This window comes from Pagrus major, chromosome 8 (assembly GCF_040436345.1).
Source record: "Pagrus major chromosome 8, Pma_NU_1.0".
Classification (NCBI taxonomy): domain Eukaryota; kingdom Metazoa; phylum Chordata; class Actinopteri; order Spariformes; family Sparidae; genus Pagrus; species Pagrus major.
This window is the reverse complement of record NC_133222.1, coordinates 22,706,571-22,723,559: the sequence shown is the minus strand read 5'-3', so window position 1 is coordinate 22,723,559 and position 16,989 is coordinate 22,706,571. Positions and strand designations below refer to the sequence as shown.

General features: G+C 38.5%; 1 protein-coding gene across 1 annotated transcript; it reads right to left on the bottom strand.

Annotated features, from left to right (window-relative positions):
• Window positions 1-1,385: 1,385 nt before the first annotated feature.
• Window positions 1,386-13,630, bottom strand: dkk3b (dickkopf WNT signaling pathway inhibitor 3b). The gene is made up of 7 exons (XM_073472478.1): window positions 13,420-13,630; window positions 11,033-11,158; window positions 10,270-10,350; window positions 5,508-5,600; window positions 5,035-5,179; window positions 1,760-1,910; window positions 1,386-1,620 (listed from the first exon to the last, which is right to left on the bottom strand). The coding sequence occupies exons 1-7, from the start codon at window positions 13,612-13,614 to the stop codon at window positions 1,596-1,598; spliced, it is 816 nt and encodes a 271-aa protein (XP_073328579.1). The 5' UTR covers window positions 13,615-13,630; the 3' UTR covers window positions 1,386-1,595.
• Between the last annotated feature and the right edge of the window lie 3,359 nt (window positions 13,631-16,989).

The following is a 16,989-nucleotide window of genomic DNA, read 5'->3' as shown; positions in this document are numbered from 1 at the left end:
GAGTGAAGCACCTTTCTGCACCCTCTGCTCTGGAAGAGGATCCCTTGAACACATCCTTTGCAGCTGTGCAAAGGCCCTTGCAGAAGGCCACTCTCGCTGGCTGCATGATCAGGTCCTGAAAGCAGTAATGCATGAAAATGCATGAAATGTTGGATCTATAGCTACACACCCTGGCTCAATTCAATGCAGGCAGGGGTTTTGCTTTGCTACTAGCCTTACTAGTCTGGTGAGCAGTAGCTTGTGGTGGCTATAAATTTAGCTAATGTTAGCAAACTTCAGATAGATGTTGCTAACTGAGCATAAGTATATTTGTGTTGTCAGCGTGGGCAATCATCGCCAGATTAACCTGTAAGAGGGCCTCAGGGCAGACATTTGCTGATGATTCCCAATCCCCTCTGAAAGGTTTACACAGAGACCCAGAAAAAAACAGCATTAATGTGTAAATAAGACAAACTGGCCACAGGTTGAACTGACGTCTAGAAACTGGGTTTTGTTGGGAAAAAGGCTTAACGTGCTATAACCCAAATCTATAAGCATTTAAGAGATTGCCTGGTTTGCAGTAGGCGGTAGTTGCAGTACTTCTACAACCACTTTACAAGTTCATTCCACAGGTGTCCATATGTGAGAGGAGGCTTTGAGCGGTTTTAATAGAAGCGAAAGGAGCTTCGGCTTTCTCACAGGAAATGTCGTTAAAGAGATTTTGCATATTAAAGAGGGTTTAGAACGCAAAAACAAAGTTCAAGATATACAAGTCTATGAAATTAAACAGAAAATTTAAACTTGGAAAAACAAAAACAGGCTTTAATTTTGCCTGAAAGTGTGGACAGAGGCCGTACATATTCAGTTTCTGTGTGGAGAAACACAGAGGATGAAAGACTTTTTTGTTTCCTACAGTTGTACAACTTGTGTGTGTGTGTGTGTATTACTCATGTGTGGGGACATATGAATGTTTGCACAGTCAAACAGACAAAATGTCCCCATAACGTAAACCATTAAATATTAGTGTGAAGACTTGGTTTAAAGTTAGGCTAAAGTTAGATTTATGTAAAGGTTAGGAAAAGGGTTAGGCATGTAGTAGTTATGGTTTGGGTAAGTCTCCAGGAAACTAATGTAAGTCTATAGAATGTGCCCGTAACTGTGTGTATCTGCGTGTGTGTGTAAGAGTGAGACAGAGCTTGGTATGAGTCTGTACTATGATTGTGTGGCCATCATCCTCATCCTGAATATTTCCTTCATGTGTCTCCATGACTTCATGTGTGTGTTATTTATTTCTCAAGTTACACTTCCTGACACACAGAAAAGACACAAAAGTTTGCCCTCTAGTGGTCAAAGTGGTGTTTTACCGTAGCTCTCATCCATGCAGCAAAAAAGAAATGAAACCCATCTTGGTTCTCAGTCCAAACTAAAAACAAGTCTTTTATTTCTTCCATGGTATATAATACATACACTGGTAGTAAGGCATAAATAAAACAGTGCAAGTCCTTTCCTGAAGCGACATCCTATTTAAAAACAAAACAAAACCTGTGGCTCAGCAGGTGGGCCGTTGTTAAGAAAGGGTTATAGACAACTTCCTCATGCTCTCTCCATCTCCAGTACTACTGTCCGCAAACAGATCCACGTCTGTGAGAGAAAGAAAAAAGGAAATTAGACATTTTTAAACATTTGTTGTCATTGTTTTGCTTACTTCTATTTCCCCACATATAACTTAGATCTGTTGTTATCCCAAGTTGGTGTAAATGTATTCAATGTTTTCTCTCACCCACGAGGTATGCACTGAAGGTCGTCCGCACAGGGACAGTGGTCACGGGGACCCTCCTGATCCCAGGCCAGCATGTCCATCAGCAGGTTGGGGTGGTTCCAACACGACTCCCCCTTCTCTGGTTTGGGATTACACACTGGAAACAACAGCTCTGGAGGAACCAGCAGAGGGACAAATAATGGAAGTCCAAAACTGACTTTACTTTGCCCGTTCAGCCACAGTCGCCACTGTATCACCACTTACATTAACTGCCCAGTACCTATAGTAACACACAAGCTAAAAATATGAAGCCAGTATCAGATGCTCAGCTCCAGTTTGACAGAGACTCCAGAATTTCTCCACCTGGAACTTTTTTTCCATTGTTTTGTGACTCATTGACTAATGGGGACATCAATCTTTGAAATCAGTCCACTAATGAGCAGGTTGGGTGACAATGTAGTTAGAGCCAGCCCGATATATTGGTCGGCTGATGTTATCAGTCAATATTGGTTATATATATGTTGGCGTATATGTTGTCAAACGTCACAAAAGTTTGACAACCACATTTGCAGAATCATTGCAAATGTATTTATGTGCATATACAGTATATATATTTATATACATATTTATTCTATGACTTTATCAGTCGATATAGTGTTATCAGATGTTTTTTACTCGCTAATATCAGTATCGGCATTTGCCCAATATATCCAGTATCTGTCAGGCTCTAAATGTAATCCCTGCAGGCTATTGCACAATTAGTTGGAGCAGTGGAAAAAAGGCAAATCAAGATGGTTTTGGTGAGTTTTATTTGGTTTTCTGTCCAGTTTGAATTACATTTTTTTTCCCACGATGATCAAACCAATGTTTCTGCAAATGGAGTCTGGTGGCTTTAGCGGTTGCTCCTGGTTAAACAAAATAGATCTTATCATCACATTCTGAGCCTGTCAAGGGCAAAACCAAGTATTTTTAGGTGGATGTACTTTGAAGGTGTCTGCAGGGATTACATTGCAGCCCATTTCACGGCTCCTGGCTCTGCAGCAGCTACATAATGCACCAATTTAAAAAAATGTTGTCCCCATTAGTCACTTTGACACAAAAACATGAGGAGATAGGGTACAGCTTGAAAAAATACTCTTTTCAGTTTCATTTTAACAGAGTTTGAAGTGTTTTGACTGGCTACAAGCTGAATTACTGACAGAGTACATACAGTGGCAAGAAAAAGTATGTGAACGTTTTGGAATTTCATTGTTTTCTGAATAAATTTGTCATAAAATGTGATCTGATCTTCATCCAAGTCAAGGGTATTGACACACATAATGTGTCTAAAAGAATAACACAAAAAAAATCTGATCTTTCATGTCTTTATTGAACACACTCATTCAACATTCAAAATGGCAGTGGAAAAAGTAAGTGAACCCTTAGAATTAATAACTGGTTGACCCCCCCTTGGCAGCAATAACCTCAACCAAGCGCTTCCTGTAGCTGTGGATCAGACCTGCACATCGTTGAGGGGGAATTTTAGCCCATTCTTCCTGGCAGAACTGCTTTAGCTCTGTCATATTCTTTGGACGTCTCATGTGTATGGCCCTCTTCAAGTCAATCCATAGCATCTCTATTGGGTTGAGGTCTGGGCTCTGATTTGGCCACTCCAAAAGGCCGATTTTGTTTTTCTGAAGCCATTCTGTTGTGGACTTGCTCCAGTGTTTTTGGTCATTGTCCTGTTGCATCACCCACCTTCTACACAGTTTCAGCTGACGTACAGACATTCTCACATTATCCTGAAGAATTGTCTGATATACTTGGGAATTCATCTTCCCCTCAATGATTGCAAGCTGGCCAGGCCCTGACGCAGCAAAGCAGGCCCAAATCATGATGTTTCCTCCACCATACTTTACGTTTGGGATGATGTTTTCATGATGATATGCCGTGCCCTTTCTACGCCAGATGTAGTGCTGTGTGTTTTTTCCAAATAGTTCAATCTTAGTTTCATCAGTCCACAAAACTTTTTGCCAATACCGCTGTGGAGTGTCAATGTACTCTTTTGCAAACTTCAGGCGTGCAGCAATGTTCTTTTTAGTAAGCAGTGGCTTCCTTCGTGGTGTCCTGCCGTGGATACCCTGCTTGTTCAATGTTTTACATATTGTAGACTCATGAACAGAGATGTTAGCCAGTTCCAATGAAGACTTCAAATCTTTGGCTGTCATTCGGGGTTGTTTATTTACCTCATTGATAAGTCTTCGTTGTGCTCTTGGTGTCATTTTGACTGGGCGCCCACTTCTTGGTAGAGTGTCTCCATTTGTAGATTGTTTGCCTAACTATAGACTGGTGAATTTCTAAAGTCTTTGAAAATAACTTTGTAACCATTGCCAGCTTTATGTAAATCAACAATTCTTGATCGTAGATCCTCTGAAAGCTCTTTTTGGCAAGGCATGGCTCACATAAGCGTATTCTTCTTGTAAAGAGCAAACTCCCAAAGTTTGAGGGGTTTTTATCAGTCAAAGTAGCTGTAGTCCACACCTCCAACCTTATTATCTTAACGAGACTCCAGGTGTGCTAAAACCTCACTCCAATTAGCTTTTTTGAGGTCATTAACTCAAGGGTTCACATACTTTTTCCACAAGCACTATGAGGTTTTTTTGGTTGTTCTTGATAAAGACATGAAAGGTCAAAAAAATGTTGTGTTATTATTTTAGACACATTATATTTGTCAATACCCTTGACTTAGATGAAGATCAGATCACATTTTATGACAAATTTATTCAGAAAACCATGAAATTCCAAAAGGTTCACATACTTTTTCTTGCCACTGTAAATCAGTAAGCAAGCAGTGAATTTGGAAATGTTTATATAAAACAACAAAGATCTGCTTTAAAAAGAAAGAACACTATGAGAGAATCCTTCTGCTCTGACTGGCTACAGTGGCCAGTCATGTTTTCCTTACCAATTTGTTTTGAGACTTTGTAGCTAAATATCTGCCGTGGTCTGTGAGAAAATGTGTGTTTTTATAATTTAAGTAGGTCAGTTCAAATTGGAAAATGTTCAAACTACAGAAAAGTATGTTTTAAAAAAACAAAAAACAGTATATGATGACACAACTGTGCTGGTTAAAATATAATATAGACTACTATATACACAATGGATACACAATCCATGAGTGACACATGGAAAGACATATGCACTAAGCTAGTTTGACCTGAGCCCAACAGACTTGACTTGAGGATATGGAGGTCTGTCTGAAATGTTTTGTGTCACTTCCGGGTCACTCTGGGAAAGGCATCACTGTTGAAGCTCACCTCGTTGAAAGGCACAGCAGAGGTCCGGCCTGCAGTCACTCTGACCCTGACAGATAGTTCCCTCCGTCCCTGCGGTGGCATTGACTGTACACTGGCCCCACACACACATCTGATCTGAGCAACACTCCTCATCTTTAGTGCAGGGCTGAGTGGGGACACACATTAGTTAGTTTTCTCTGGCAGACTTAAATCAAGAAACAAATATATTACTTGTGACCATATGCAAGTGGTGGTCATGAGACAGGACGGGCAGGGGCTAGCTGGTAAGCATGCTAACTTTAGTAGACATCTCTGCAACACAGTACATAGACGTCTTCGACATTTACATCAACACTGTTGTATCTTTGCATTCTGTTGATAATGTTAGTTACATTTTTGAATGTTTTAACCTAAAATTCTGGCCACATCTTTGCCTTTTTAACCAAACAGATAATCACAACATAAAACGTCAACAACAATAACAAAATCCTCACCATATCTGTTGGTATGCAGGGGAGGCACTTGGAGTTCTCAATCTCATACAGGCAGTATTTCAGCTCACCACAGTCTTCATCCACCATGCATTCCTGGGAAGAGAGATTTGACAAGAGTTACATAAATAGTCGAAAGAGTGGTTCTAACGAGAATGTACACCAGGATTCGCGTTCATTTCAGTGTTATTGGTTCAAATCAGCTTCCTCTGTCCTCATGTTGTAATGAAAAAGATCATTCAAATTGTTTGATTTGAATGGTGTTGTGTGTATCGTGCATTCATCTAAAGGTTAGCTCATCTGATGACACTGTAATAGGACACACTACCAAGAATCACTCAACCAAATGTAATTACGGTTTACATTTTCCTGTAGCACAGTCACTGTTGTCCACTGCAACCTCAATTAATGGGTTCCTCGCGGCTGATGGTTGCAGTTGTGTTTCTGCCAGCCACAGTCCATCTCCATGGAAACTGTCTGACAGACAACATCAGTGATATCTGAATCATGCAGATGGGCTAACAAGAGTAAAGAAACAAATGCCACTATAGTCAGTGATGGAATGTAACTGAGTACCTTCACTTATGTGCTGTACTTCAGTATAATTCTGAGGTACTTTACTTGAGTATTTCCATTTTCTGATACTTTATATTTCCTCTCCACTATATTTTGAAGAAATTATTGTACTTCCAACTTGCAAACATTTATCTGATAACTTTAGTCACTAGTTACTTTGCAGATGCTGCATCAGAGCCAAAGTAGCACGTTTTAAAAATACATTTATTTTATCAGCAACCAGATAGAAAAAAACACACCCTTATTCCTATAGTCAGAGAAATGCAGAATACCACATCTGATAATCAACCAGGCCAATAATCAGACGACCCAAAGTACACAATACATTCACACATGTAAATATATGTATGATTTATTTTTATTTGAACTTCTGATACTCAAGTACATTTTTTTGCCAGAAAATTACTTTAAAACTCAAGTTCATTTAGTAATATATGATGCTTTAAAGGGGCATTATGTAGTTTTGGAGAAGAAACACATACTCAGAATTTTAATTTTAACGTATGAATGAGGTACTAATACAAACTCAGAAATATTTATTCTTTCCATAACTGAATAAACAAGCTGTTCTCAGAGGAAAATAATGTCCCCAGAACACTGAAGTTAGAAAGGTGGCAGGGTCCGCCACATATAAACAAAGTAACAAAGTGTTTATTCAGTTTATTCAGTCATGAAAACAATGACAGTTTGTTTATTTAGTTTGTTTAGGCATAAAAAATCAGTCACTGAAGATCTTTCTCTTCTGATTAAAATCTATTCCACAAAACTACATAGTGCACCTTTAAGATTTTTACTCAAGTACTATTTGTATGAGTGACTTTCACTTTATCCAAATCAATATATGAACTTGATATCTTTACTTTTACTCAAGTATGACTTTTGGGTACTACGACAACAATGATTGAGCTACGTACACGTGATGTTAATCCATGTAGCTTTGGTTATCTGCAGGAACACCAAAAACATAATGCAACAATACTGAGTGCATTGCTTTTTCTTTTTTCTTTTTAAAGAATTGGGGCAGACTTTTCCTGTAGAATAAATGGACAGGTTTAGTTGGGCTTTTCTTGTCACACTTTGGAATGCTAATCAGATATTTGTGATTTAGTTTGACTCTTTTCCAGTGGTCAGAGGAAACAGCATTTGCCAAAACCAGCACTGGCCTGCCGTGAAGTCATCATTTTGGAGTTTTTTGTTTTTTTATGGGTCTTTATCTTGTGTGTTCTGCCTCTGGGAAAATCAGCATAGAAACGAAGCCAACTCCCTCAAACAGAATGCAGTATTGAGGCTAACTGGGCTGTGTCACAGTCACTGGAGACTGGATCAGAATCTGTTTGTTATTAAACAGGGTCACTCAGAATGACAGTCTCTAGAGCATAACTGCTGCATCTTTGTGAGGTGCTGATGTGCTCTCTGGTGAATCTGTCCTCAAAATATATGCATGCTCACTGTGTAGCCGTGTGTCTCCGATTGTTCCAACTTTCCTTTTTGTTGAGTCCCGCCTCAAACAATTCTCTCCCCTGTTTAACACACCCTCCTCTACCTGGGACATTCAATTTCATGAAGCTGTCATTGGAAATATGAATGGGGAAAGAATCCTTTTAACTGATGTCTGCTTTTTTTTGTCAATATGCACATATTTGCAGCAATACGGTGGTTCTTTCATTCTGCATTTGCCATGAGATAAGATATTATTGAGGCAGAGACACACTGGAAACTACGAACTACCTTCAATAACCCGCAATTACCTTAATAAATCCCAGATGACTACAGCTGTTATTAGTCTGACAGGCGTAGTAGCCGCTTCTACCTCTCTGTTAAAATATTTTCCACAATTTACCTTGCAGAAAATGGAGAAAGACCAGTAACTAAAGTCTACTAAATAAACATTAGACTTTACAATTTATGCATCTAAAGCTGTTTTTATGCTGGGATACACCGTGGCATGGGCCTCTGCATATGGCATTTGACCTATAAGTGCACACAGAGGCTTTTATGCTCAACATCTTATCCATTGCATCCGTCCCAGCAAGGGAAAAATATTTTTGGAAGAGTCACTGAGTGTTGCCTGAAGACTGCCACAGACCAGACATTTCTGTACACTCTGCTATACAATGCTTTATATCAATCACTTCTCAGTGCAGAGGAAGAGTTGTAATTCACTGTAATATTATGTCTATTCATGGACATACGTCATACAATATCCCAAGGAAACAAGTACTTAGGAATCACTGTAACTGAAGATTCAAGCCTTAGACAGGAAGATTATTTTGCAAATAATTTGAAGGGAAAGCCAAAGTATAAGTAAAAGCTAGTAACAGAGAGACATCCTGCATCTTGTGTGTCAAGATGAGACATAGGACAGATGAAAAGATGCTGGAGGAGTTATGCCACTTGTCAAGCATGCATCTGATTATATGAAGATAACATTTGCCTGGTTGTTGAAGGTGATGTTTGAGCTGATAATGTCATGCAATAAGAACAAAGACACAAAAAAACAAACAAACAAAACTAGAATCATAGTGTGAGTTTTTATGGAGCACATGACATTTTTTGGATTTCCCCAAACTTTTGAATGGTATTGTAGTTTCATTTTTATAGTTATGGGCTGAACACATTGCCTGTGTGAGCAGTGTGTGTGTGGTGGAACGTCTTGCTTTTCATTTCAGTGTCTATGTAAACAGGTTGGAGCCCACACACACACACACACACAGACACAGCCAGCGTGAGCAGCGCAGCTCACTCATGTGTCAAGCGAGGCTGCAGCAGCGTGTCATCTACACATTCAGAGTCTCAGAGTAGGAACATTTAGTACAGCATCACCTAAAACTATCCAGCCACTAAAATCCCATTTAAACAACAGTACTAACTGGCTAGTTACAGACAAATCTGATGAGCATATCTTTTCAACCACATATCCCAGTGTAATCCTCAAAACACACTTTTCTAGATGAAGTGCTGAGTCAACCAACTTTACTGTGACTTCCTTAAAGGGACACTATGTAGTTTTGGAGAGGGACTTCAAATTTACATTATTAATGAGCTAATAATACAAACTCAGACATATTTATTTTTTCTATGACTGAATAAACAAGCTGTTCTCAGAGGAAAATAAGGTCCTCAGAACACTGTTTGAAGCTAGAAAGGTGGCAGGGTCCGCCACATATAAACAAAGTAAAAAGGTATGAAATTGTGTAGTCCTTTAAGGTCAGTTTGTTTATTCAGTTTATTCAGTCATGAAAACAAAGAGAGTTTGTATATTTAGTTTGTTTAGGCATAAAAAATCAGTTAATGACGCTCTTTCTCTTCTGATTAAAATGTCTTCCCCAAAGCTACATAATGCACCTTTAACTGTTTTTTCAAGTATAACTCCATGTAGAGGGTGAAGTATCTAAAGTCAGTCAGTTCAGAAGAGCAGACCTTACCCTGCCTGGCTTGCAGGCTTTTTTGCTCCCTGGCATTTTTTTCCAGCAGCAAGCTCTATTAACATAACCACTTTCTGTACAGCTGCCAGGAAAGGAAAAGATCAAAACCACCGTTGTAAAGGAAAATGGCAAAACAGGCAGCAAGCAGCAGTAATGACCTCAATCCAAGCTGGCCTCCTTTCAGCTAAAACTATGAAAAGTATATGGTAGGTCTGTCTGCTGGATGATCTCATTCTTTATAAAACAAGCAGAGACAACACGGCCACAGTTGTAGAAAGCCCTCCTCTCTGTCTCTTTCTTACTGACTACAGAATGTAAAACCCTAATCTCTTAACAAATCTTCAAGTACAAATAACACATGACTGATGCTCAGTGGAATGTGAAAAAACATGATAAAACTAGACTCAAGCTTTTATCTGTGTGTACGAAGGGCTGCCTATACAGTTTGCATCATCACTTAAAGAGAAACATTTGATCTAAAACTGCAGCAGCTGGATTTTGTGGTTCTGCCTGAAAACCAAACACACATTTCCGGAATCCTGAGTCAACAACCTCTCAGCTGGACAAGCAGACCCAACAAGTTACACTGCTATACGCTCGCTCAAAAAACTACATCTCCATCAGATATTTTGCGTATTTTTTATTATGTCAGCATCAGGATGGAAACCAAATTACCAGGAAACAGGAAGGACGAGAAAGCTTTAAGCCCACAGTCCTCTAATTATTCACATGCAGACCACACAGACGGAAGGCAAATGACTCACGTGATCCACACTGTTCCACTGGCCAGAGATCTCCATGTGGATGTGGGAAAGACCAACCTCTCCTGTTTTGTTATTAGTTTCCTACAAATGGCAAAAACAGTTACATATTGTGTCAGAGCTCAAACAAAGACACAATTATACTGATATTAATGTGTTTTATTCATGTAAAAAGGAATGTGGGGGGAAAACACCTTATAACTACAATCACTTAAAGGGTAACTCCACATATTTTACACATTAAAGTGTTTACAGGTCTTGGAGAGTACTGCCACATATGTAAAAGAAGTAACATAAAGCCTTTAGTAGCTCCAGAGAAAGTTGCATGTAATTGTAATTTAATTGGATGTAATAAATTACCTGATGTCATTCCAAGAATAAGATGCATTGTGGGTAATGTAGGCACCAGGTTTTGAAAAGTGGTCCACTGGTCTAGCTTTGTTATAAAAACAAATGATCAAAATCGATTCAGCAGAACCAGAGATATCACGCTTTGTAACAACACGTTCGTCTTCCTTTTCAAAAACCTGGCGCCTACATTACCCACAGTGCAACTTAGCCACTGAGTGACACCACAGGAGGCAATGAGCCACAAAAGACTTTATACTACTTTTTTTTTTTACATATGCAGTAGTACTCACTATTTACTAAACACACTTTAATCTTAAAAGTTGGTGGAATTACCCTTTAAACAATAACCCTTTTCTAAATCCAGTCAAAATGTACAGGGCATGAATGTAAAGTCATAATGTAAATTAACCTCTACCTTGTCGGCTCTATCTAGGACCTGAATGGTTCTGTCCCCATCCTTTATCATCATCCTAGTCTTGTTGTGGTAGGTAGGACGCAGATCCAGCGATGTTAAAGATGATTTAGCGCTCTCAGTAGCGATCTGTTGGATTGAATGTTAAGATACACATGGAATTCATTCATAAAGCTTATATAAATTAAAGCACATGGCATTTCCATTACTTCCTTACATCAGATTTCCATATGAGAGCGAGGGGGAGTATAAATCCCACGGTGGCTATAACTGTAGAGAGTTTGTTGATACGCAGCATCCACTGGTCGGTATTAATCTCCACTTCTTGGATGACATGAGGGGAAAACTTAACAGTTGTTACAAATGATCAAAACCAGACACAGAATACTGAAACCTCAGCAGACTTATTAGACCTGCTGGATTCAAATTCCAGGGAAAAAGAAACATAGCTTACAGCTGGGGCCAAAAATAAGATGGGTGTGTAAAGTAACACATTGGGTTAAAGTTGCTCAGTGTTAACCTTTTTTTTTTATTGGACTGACTGTGCACTACTGGTGGGATATGGAATGTCACCAAGTACATTTACTCAAGTATTGTACTTAAAGTGATAGTTTGGATCTTTTAATGTGATGTTGTATGAGGTACTTATCCCTAGTCAGTGTATTACCTGCAGTAGATGACCGACAGCTCTCCCCCTATGTGGAGAAGCAGTAAAAGCGCCAAAAATGTTCAAAATAAAGCGTACACTGAAACGGATATAGATTTTTTTAGTTGTGCCTTCTTTTATGTGGCTAAAATATGTCTTGCTGTTGATGCTGTTCAGCAGTACAACGCTCTGCTTCCCTGTCAATGCTACTCACTGTTTCTCCACACAGGGGAAGAGCTGTCATCTACTGCAGGTAATACACTGACTAGGCATAAGTACCTCATACAACCCACATCAAGGGACCCAAACTATCACTTTAAGTACAACTTGTACTTTACATGAGGATTTCCATTTTCTGCTACTTTATACTTCTACCCCACTAATTTCTGAGGGAAAATATTTTACTTTACTCGACTACATTTATTTGGTAAATTTAGTTACTAGTTACTTTGCAGATTTCATGCTGCATCAAAGCAAAAATAAAACAAATGTAATTTATGTATTCTTATTCTTATTCTGATATTAAAGTACATTACATATGAGATACATTTTGAGATACAACTTTTACTCAAACTTTGAAAACTGAAAAAAAACAAAAACAAAACAAACAAACAAAATGACTCTGTACAGCTTGGGCGTCATGATCCAAGTCTCTAGAGGCCCAGAGATCTCAAATTTATTAAAAAAGATGTTATTTACACACTTTTTTCTTCACTGTAGCTGCTAAGCCAAAAGTGTTAGCATGCACCCCGACTGAAATGGGTGCACAAGCTCAAAACATTGAGGTTGTGAATAACTTCTTTTAAAAATCAATTTGGGATCTCGGGTTTATGTAGACTTGGATCACGTAGGCCGAGCTGTACGGAGCCGTTATGTTTTTTTTCGGTTTTAATTTTTCAGCTCTCAAACAAGTCCCCATCTACTTCAGTTGCTTAGGAGAAGGCTACAATGCTGTTTTGCCGTGAAGCTCCAGAAATGTTTTGTGGACAATGAAACTGAGGGTGAGTAGCCGATGACTGAATTTTCATTTTTGGGTAAACTTATCCTTTAAGGGCACTGACAAAGCTTTCCTATTTGACCAGATGGGAGTGAGAACATGTCGGGCAGTTCCTGTTAGGTTCTCAGGCTTCATGAAAAAGGGAATAAACATCGTCAGATCCAGATTTTGTTATGTGGTCTTGATGTTTAATTCTTCATTCTTACTGTTGCAGCCTACCCAAGTTTGTGTTACCATTTACCCCGGGAATGTAACAATATCCTTATATTTGACATCAATTAGTGAATTTTGTGATAGAGTTGGAGTAGTCTGAATCACTTCTACTTGTAGTAGACAAGTAAGGGTGCTTTGTGTCAAAATCTGAGACCTCAATCACAAGTGTTGGGCGAGTTATAGGTGCTGAGACAAAAAGTGTTCCAACTTTACTTTTACTCAAGTATGACATATGTGTACTTCTCACAGCTACTGTGATGAAGAGGACTATTAAAAGTATTCAGACACTGTGCAGACATAAAGCAGACATGGAAAGTATGTGTAGTGTTGGAACACATACCTAAGACTGCCAGTCAGAATTAAGCTGACAATTAAACGTGATGTGACCCACACTGACTCTGATCCTTTCCACAATCACAATAAATTAGATGTATGATTCAAATACTACATAAATGGCAAGTCATTGGAGCTCTCTCCACAGGTAAAGAGAACACAACACAGCCCTTGTATGAATGGATAAAATGTGACGCAGACCTGGTCCGCAGCCTCCTCCAGTATGTGCTGGGTGTCCTCCATCAGCTCCTCCACCTCTCGGAACATGTCGTTCAGACTGACCGGGCTCCGCTCCAGGGCGTCCCGCAGGATCACTGCCCCACTCCTAGCCGTGCCGCCGGTCGCCCACAACAAGCACAAACTCAAATACACCGACAGCAGCATGATACCGGACATCTTTCCTCCTCTTCCTCCTCTCAGCCGCTGCTGTCTACCGAGCAGCAGAGAAGTGTGACGCACCGAGGGCGCACAGCCGCACACAGCTGGATCCGTTTTATTTGGAAAGTCTGAGTGGTGGTGGACGAGTTATTGGCTAAACGAGAACGAATCAGGTTTAATGGCGAGGGAAAGGTTCAAATTGCATTTCCTGAAGTACATGACAAAATCAAAGGGTTCGTTATGGTGAGGTTTTAATTAGACTGCACATGTAAAGAACAAAAGCTGCAGACAGGGGTTGCCAGATGTGATCTGCAAGGACTTCATGAATACAGATTGAATCAGTGGAGCTGAGACGAAGAGTTAAAGGGGCACTATTTAGTTTTGGAGAAAAAATTCAAACTCAGTATTATTGAGGTAATAATACAAACTCAGAAATATTTACAAGCTGTTCTCAGATGAAAATGAGGTCCCCAGAACTCTGTTTGAAGCTAGAAAGGTGGCAGGGTCCGCCACATATAAACAAAGTAAAACAGTATGAAACTGTGTTGCCCTTTAAGGTCAATTTGTTTATTCAGTTTATTCAGTCATGAAAACAAAGAGAGTTTGTTTATATAAGTGATAAGATCAGAGATAAGATCATACAAATATGTTTCTGAATGTACTGTAGTAATATCAGTGTACACGTGTTATACCTGCAGGTGTACTGGGACTGAATGGGCCAACTTTTTGGTTTATAGATGTGTACTTTAAAGTATTGTAGGTGAGTTTGTTTATTCAGTTTATTCAGTCATGAAAACAAAAAGAGTTTGTTTTTTTAGTTCGTTGAGGCATAAACAAAAATCAGTCAATGAAGATCTTTCTCTTCTGATTAAAGTTTCTTCCCTAAAACTACAGAGTGCTCCTTTAAGTGTCAGATTGCGTGGTAAATTGCGTTTACATCTAGGTTTGATCTTAAACTGCAACAATACAACGAAATGTACCATACTGCAAGTAAACTTATATAGGCTATATACTGTAAGTATACTAGTTATGTAATACTGGTCAAGTTTTTAGTTTATGAAATTAAAAGCTACTTTTAAGGTTTCTTTAAGTGAACTTAACGTCATGCTTATAGTCTACTGTTATGGTTTTTTATACTTTAAAGTATACAAGGCTACTTGGTAACTATTTAGGTATTACTTTTTAATACATGAAATAAACCTTCAACTGTACTTTTAGTACACCTGTAGTTAACTCATATATACAGTACCAGTGGAGTACACATAAACAAATCCAGAAGACATCAGGATTAAGAACTTATTTGTTTTCTTTTCAAACCAATTATGCATTGGATGCCTGCATTTAGGGTTAAACTTATAAGACAAGAATACTAAATTGTACTTTATAATTAGACTTTTCTGTACACAGTATATAGTTTGAACCACGGATACTTTTAGTATAACTCTGTTAAGTATACCTCTGATAACTGAAAGCATACTATCTAGTTTAAAAGAATTATACTTATTAAACAATAAACACTTGAATGAACTTTTTTTTAGTCAGTTTTGTGTAGCTGTATTAAAGACATTGATTGACTGATTGATTGATTGATTGATTGATTGATTGATTGATTGATTGATTTAATGCATATTTAACCAACTTCATCCTATCACTGTCGTTATGTGGTGCCTAGCTTTGTTAAACTATGATAAACAATGACATTATTTAAGAACATAAACACAAACTACTGCTTATCACTGTAAACAGTTACAACTGAATACCAACAGATGGCCTCATTTTACCAAGTTTGAGGACTTGGGCTCTCTCTCTCTCTCCCCCCTCTCTCGCTCTCTCACTCCCCCCCTCTCCCCCCTCTCTCTCCCTCCCCCCCTCTCTCTCAATAGAGCTATTTTCATAGTCTTAAAAAGATCACCACCTGTCATCTCTAACACTTGTCAGAACTAATTCAAACGATCCAGTCCAATACAATGTTTTACCGATAATCTTAAAGGATAAGAAAATAAAATTTTGTCATTATCCACTCACATTCATGCCGACAGAAAGTCAGGTGAAGTTTCATAGTCCACAAATCATTTCTTGAGATTCACAGCAAAACAGCAATGCAACATTCTTCTAAACAACTGAAGAAGACAGGGACTTTTAAAACATAAACAACATAATAATAAGATAAGATACAAAGATGCATGTTTCATAATTGTGCCCTCCTGATTTCTTCAGCCTCCATACTGCAGTGATGGACTTCTCACAGTTTGCTGGAGCAGATATAAGTGCTCTCCCCAATACAAACATGCAAAGATACGACTAAGATGCCTACATTATCTCTGGAGATCTTAAATGACCCAAATCTGCTAATTTAACTTTAAAAATTAGCTCATTGTGATACATAATGAATAGTAAAATAAATAAATAAAGTAGATGGTTAAAGAATGTGGTTTACAACCATGACATTATCCTTTTGAATGATTTTTAATAAAGATGTAAAGTCAGCCAACCAAAGGTCATAACAACTTTTCTTTTTTGTCAGCAGCACTTCATCTTTTTGCTAAAGCTCCCCAAACAAACCTCTGGTTAAAGTGAGGTTTGTAAACAAATGGCCGTCAAAAACTGACCAAATGCAACACACCAGGTTAAAAAAAAAAAAACAGGAAGGGATTGTACCATCATGTACACACTTGATGTGTTATCATCTTTTGAAGTGGTTCATTGTTTGAAATATATAAAACTTCCCATCATTGGGCACTGAAACCATCAAGACTGTTCCAACTGTTTTTGTGCATGTTTTAAACTTAAGCATAAAAACCTGAGTGGAAACATCAGAAACTTGATTACGAAGAGAACATATGGCATAAATCCCACGGGTTTCAGAGGAGAGGCTGGCAAAGGGATAAACAACAAAAAAAAAAAGAAAGAAAGAAAGGCAACTAATTTTCACATGTTGACATTGTGGTACCTGCCTCCTCTTCTGCTGTGGACAAAGCCACCCAGTGTTCCATGCCTCCACTCCACCAGAAAGTCTGAAAATAAAGAACACAGACAGGTATCAATAGATTAATCTGAGGAAAAGAAATTCAAACTCTCAGTGCTTGTATTTGATTAATCAAAATGCATCATGTAAAAAATGTAATCATCCTCCATACAGTAGGCCAGAAGCAGATATACAGTATACATTGCTCCTTAATTAATGATTCAATCTTGTCATGTCCCCTGAGATTAAATATCGTCATAGTTTATTACAACATGCTCTGATTCACATGTATTGTCTGCAGACGGTCCTATTCATTATCTTGTATCTAAGAAAGTTCATTCAGAGAGCAGATCTTGATGCAGTAAAACTATGCTGACATGGTTCATTCTGGGTTTAACCTTGTGATTGTGCTTTGGGTGGATATGGTG

Excerpts from the sequence above, each read along its gene's own strand:
- dkk3b (XM_073472478.1), bottom strand. The coding sequence starts at position 13,614 with ATGTCCGGTATCATGCTGCTGTCGGTGTATTTGAGTTTGTGCTTGTTG. Across the intron at positions 5,601-10,269 it reads AGTGGAACAGTGTGGATCAC|GAATGCATGGTGGATGAAGA; the intron begins GTGAGTCATTTG and ends CTCTCTTCCCAG. Across the intron at positions 1,911-5,034 it reads CTGCTGTGCCTTTCAACGAG|AGCTGTTGTTTCCAGTGTGT; the intron begins GTGAGCTTCAAC and ends TGGTTCCTCCAG.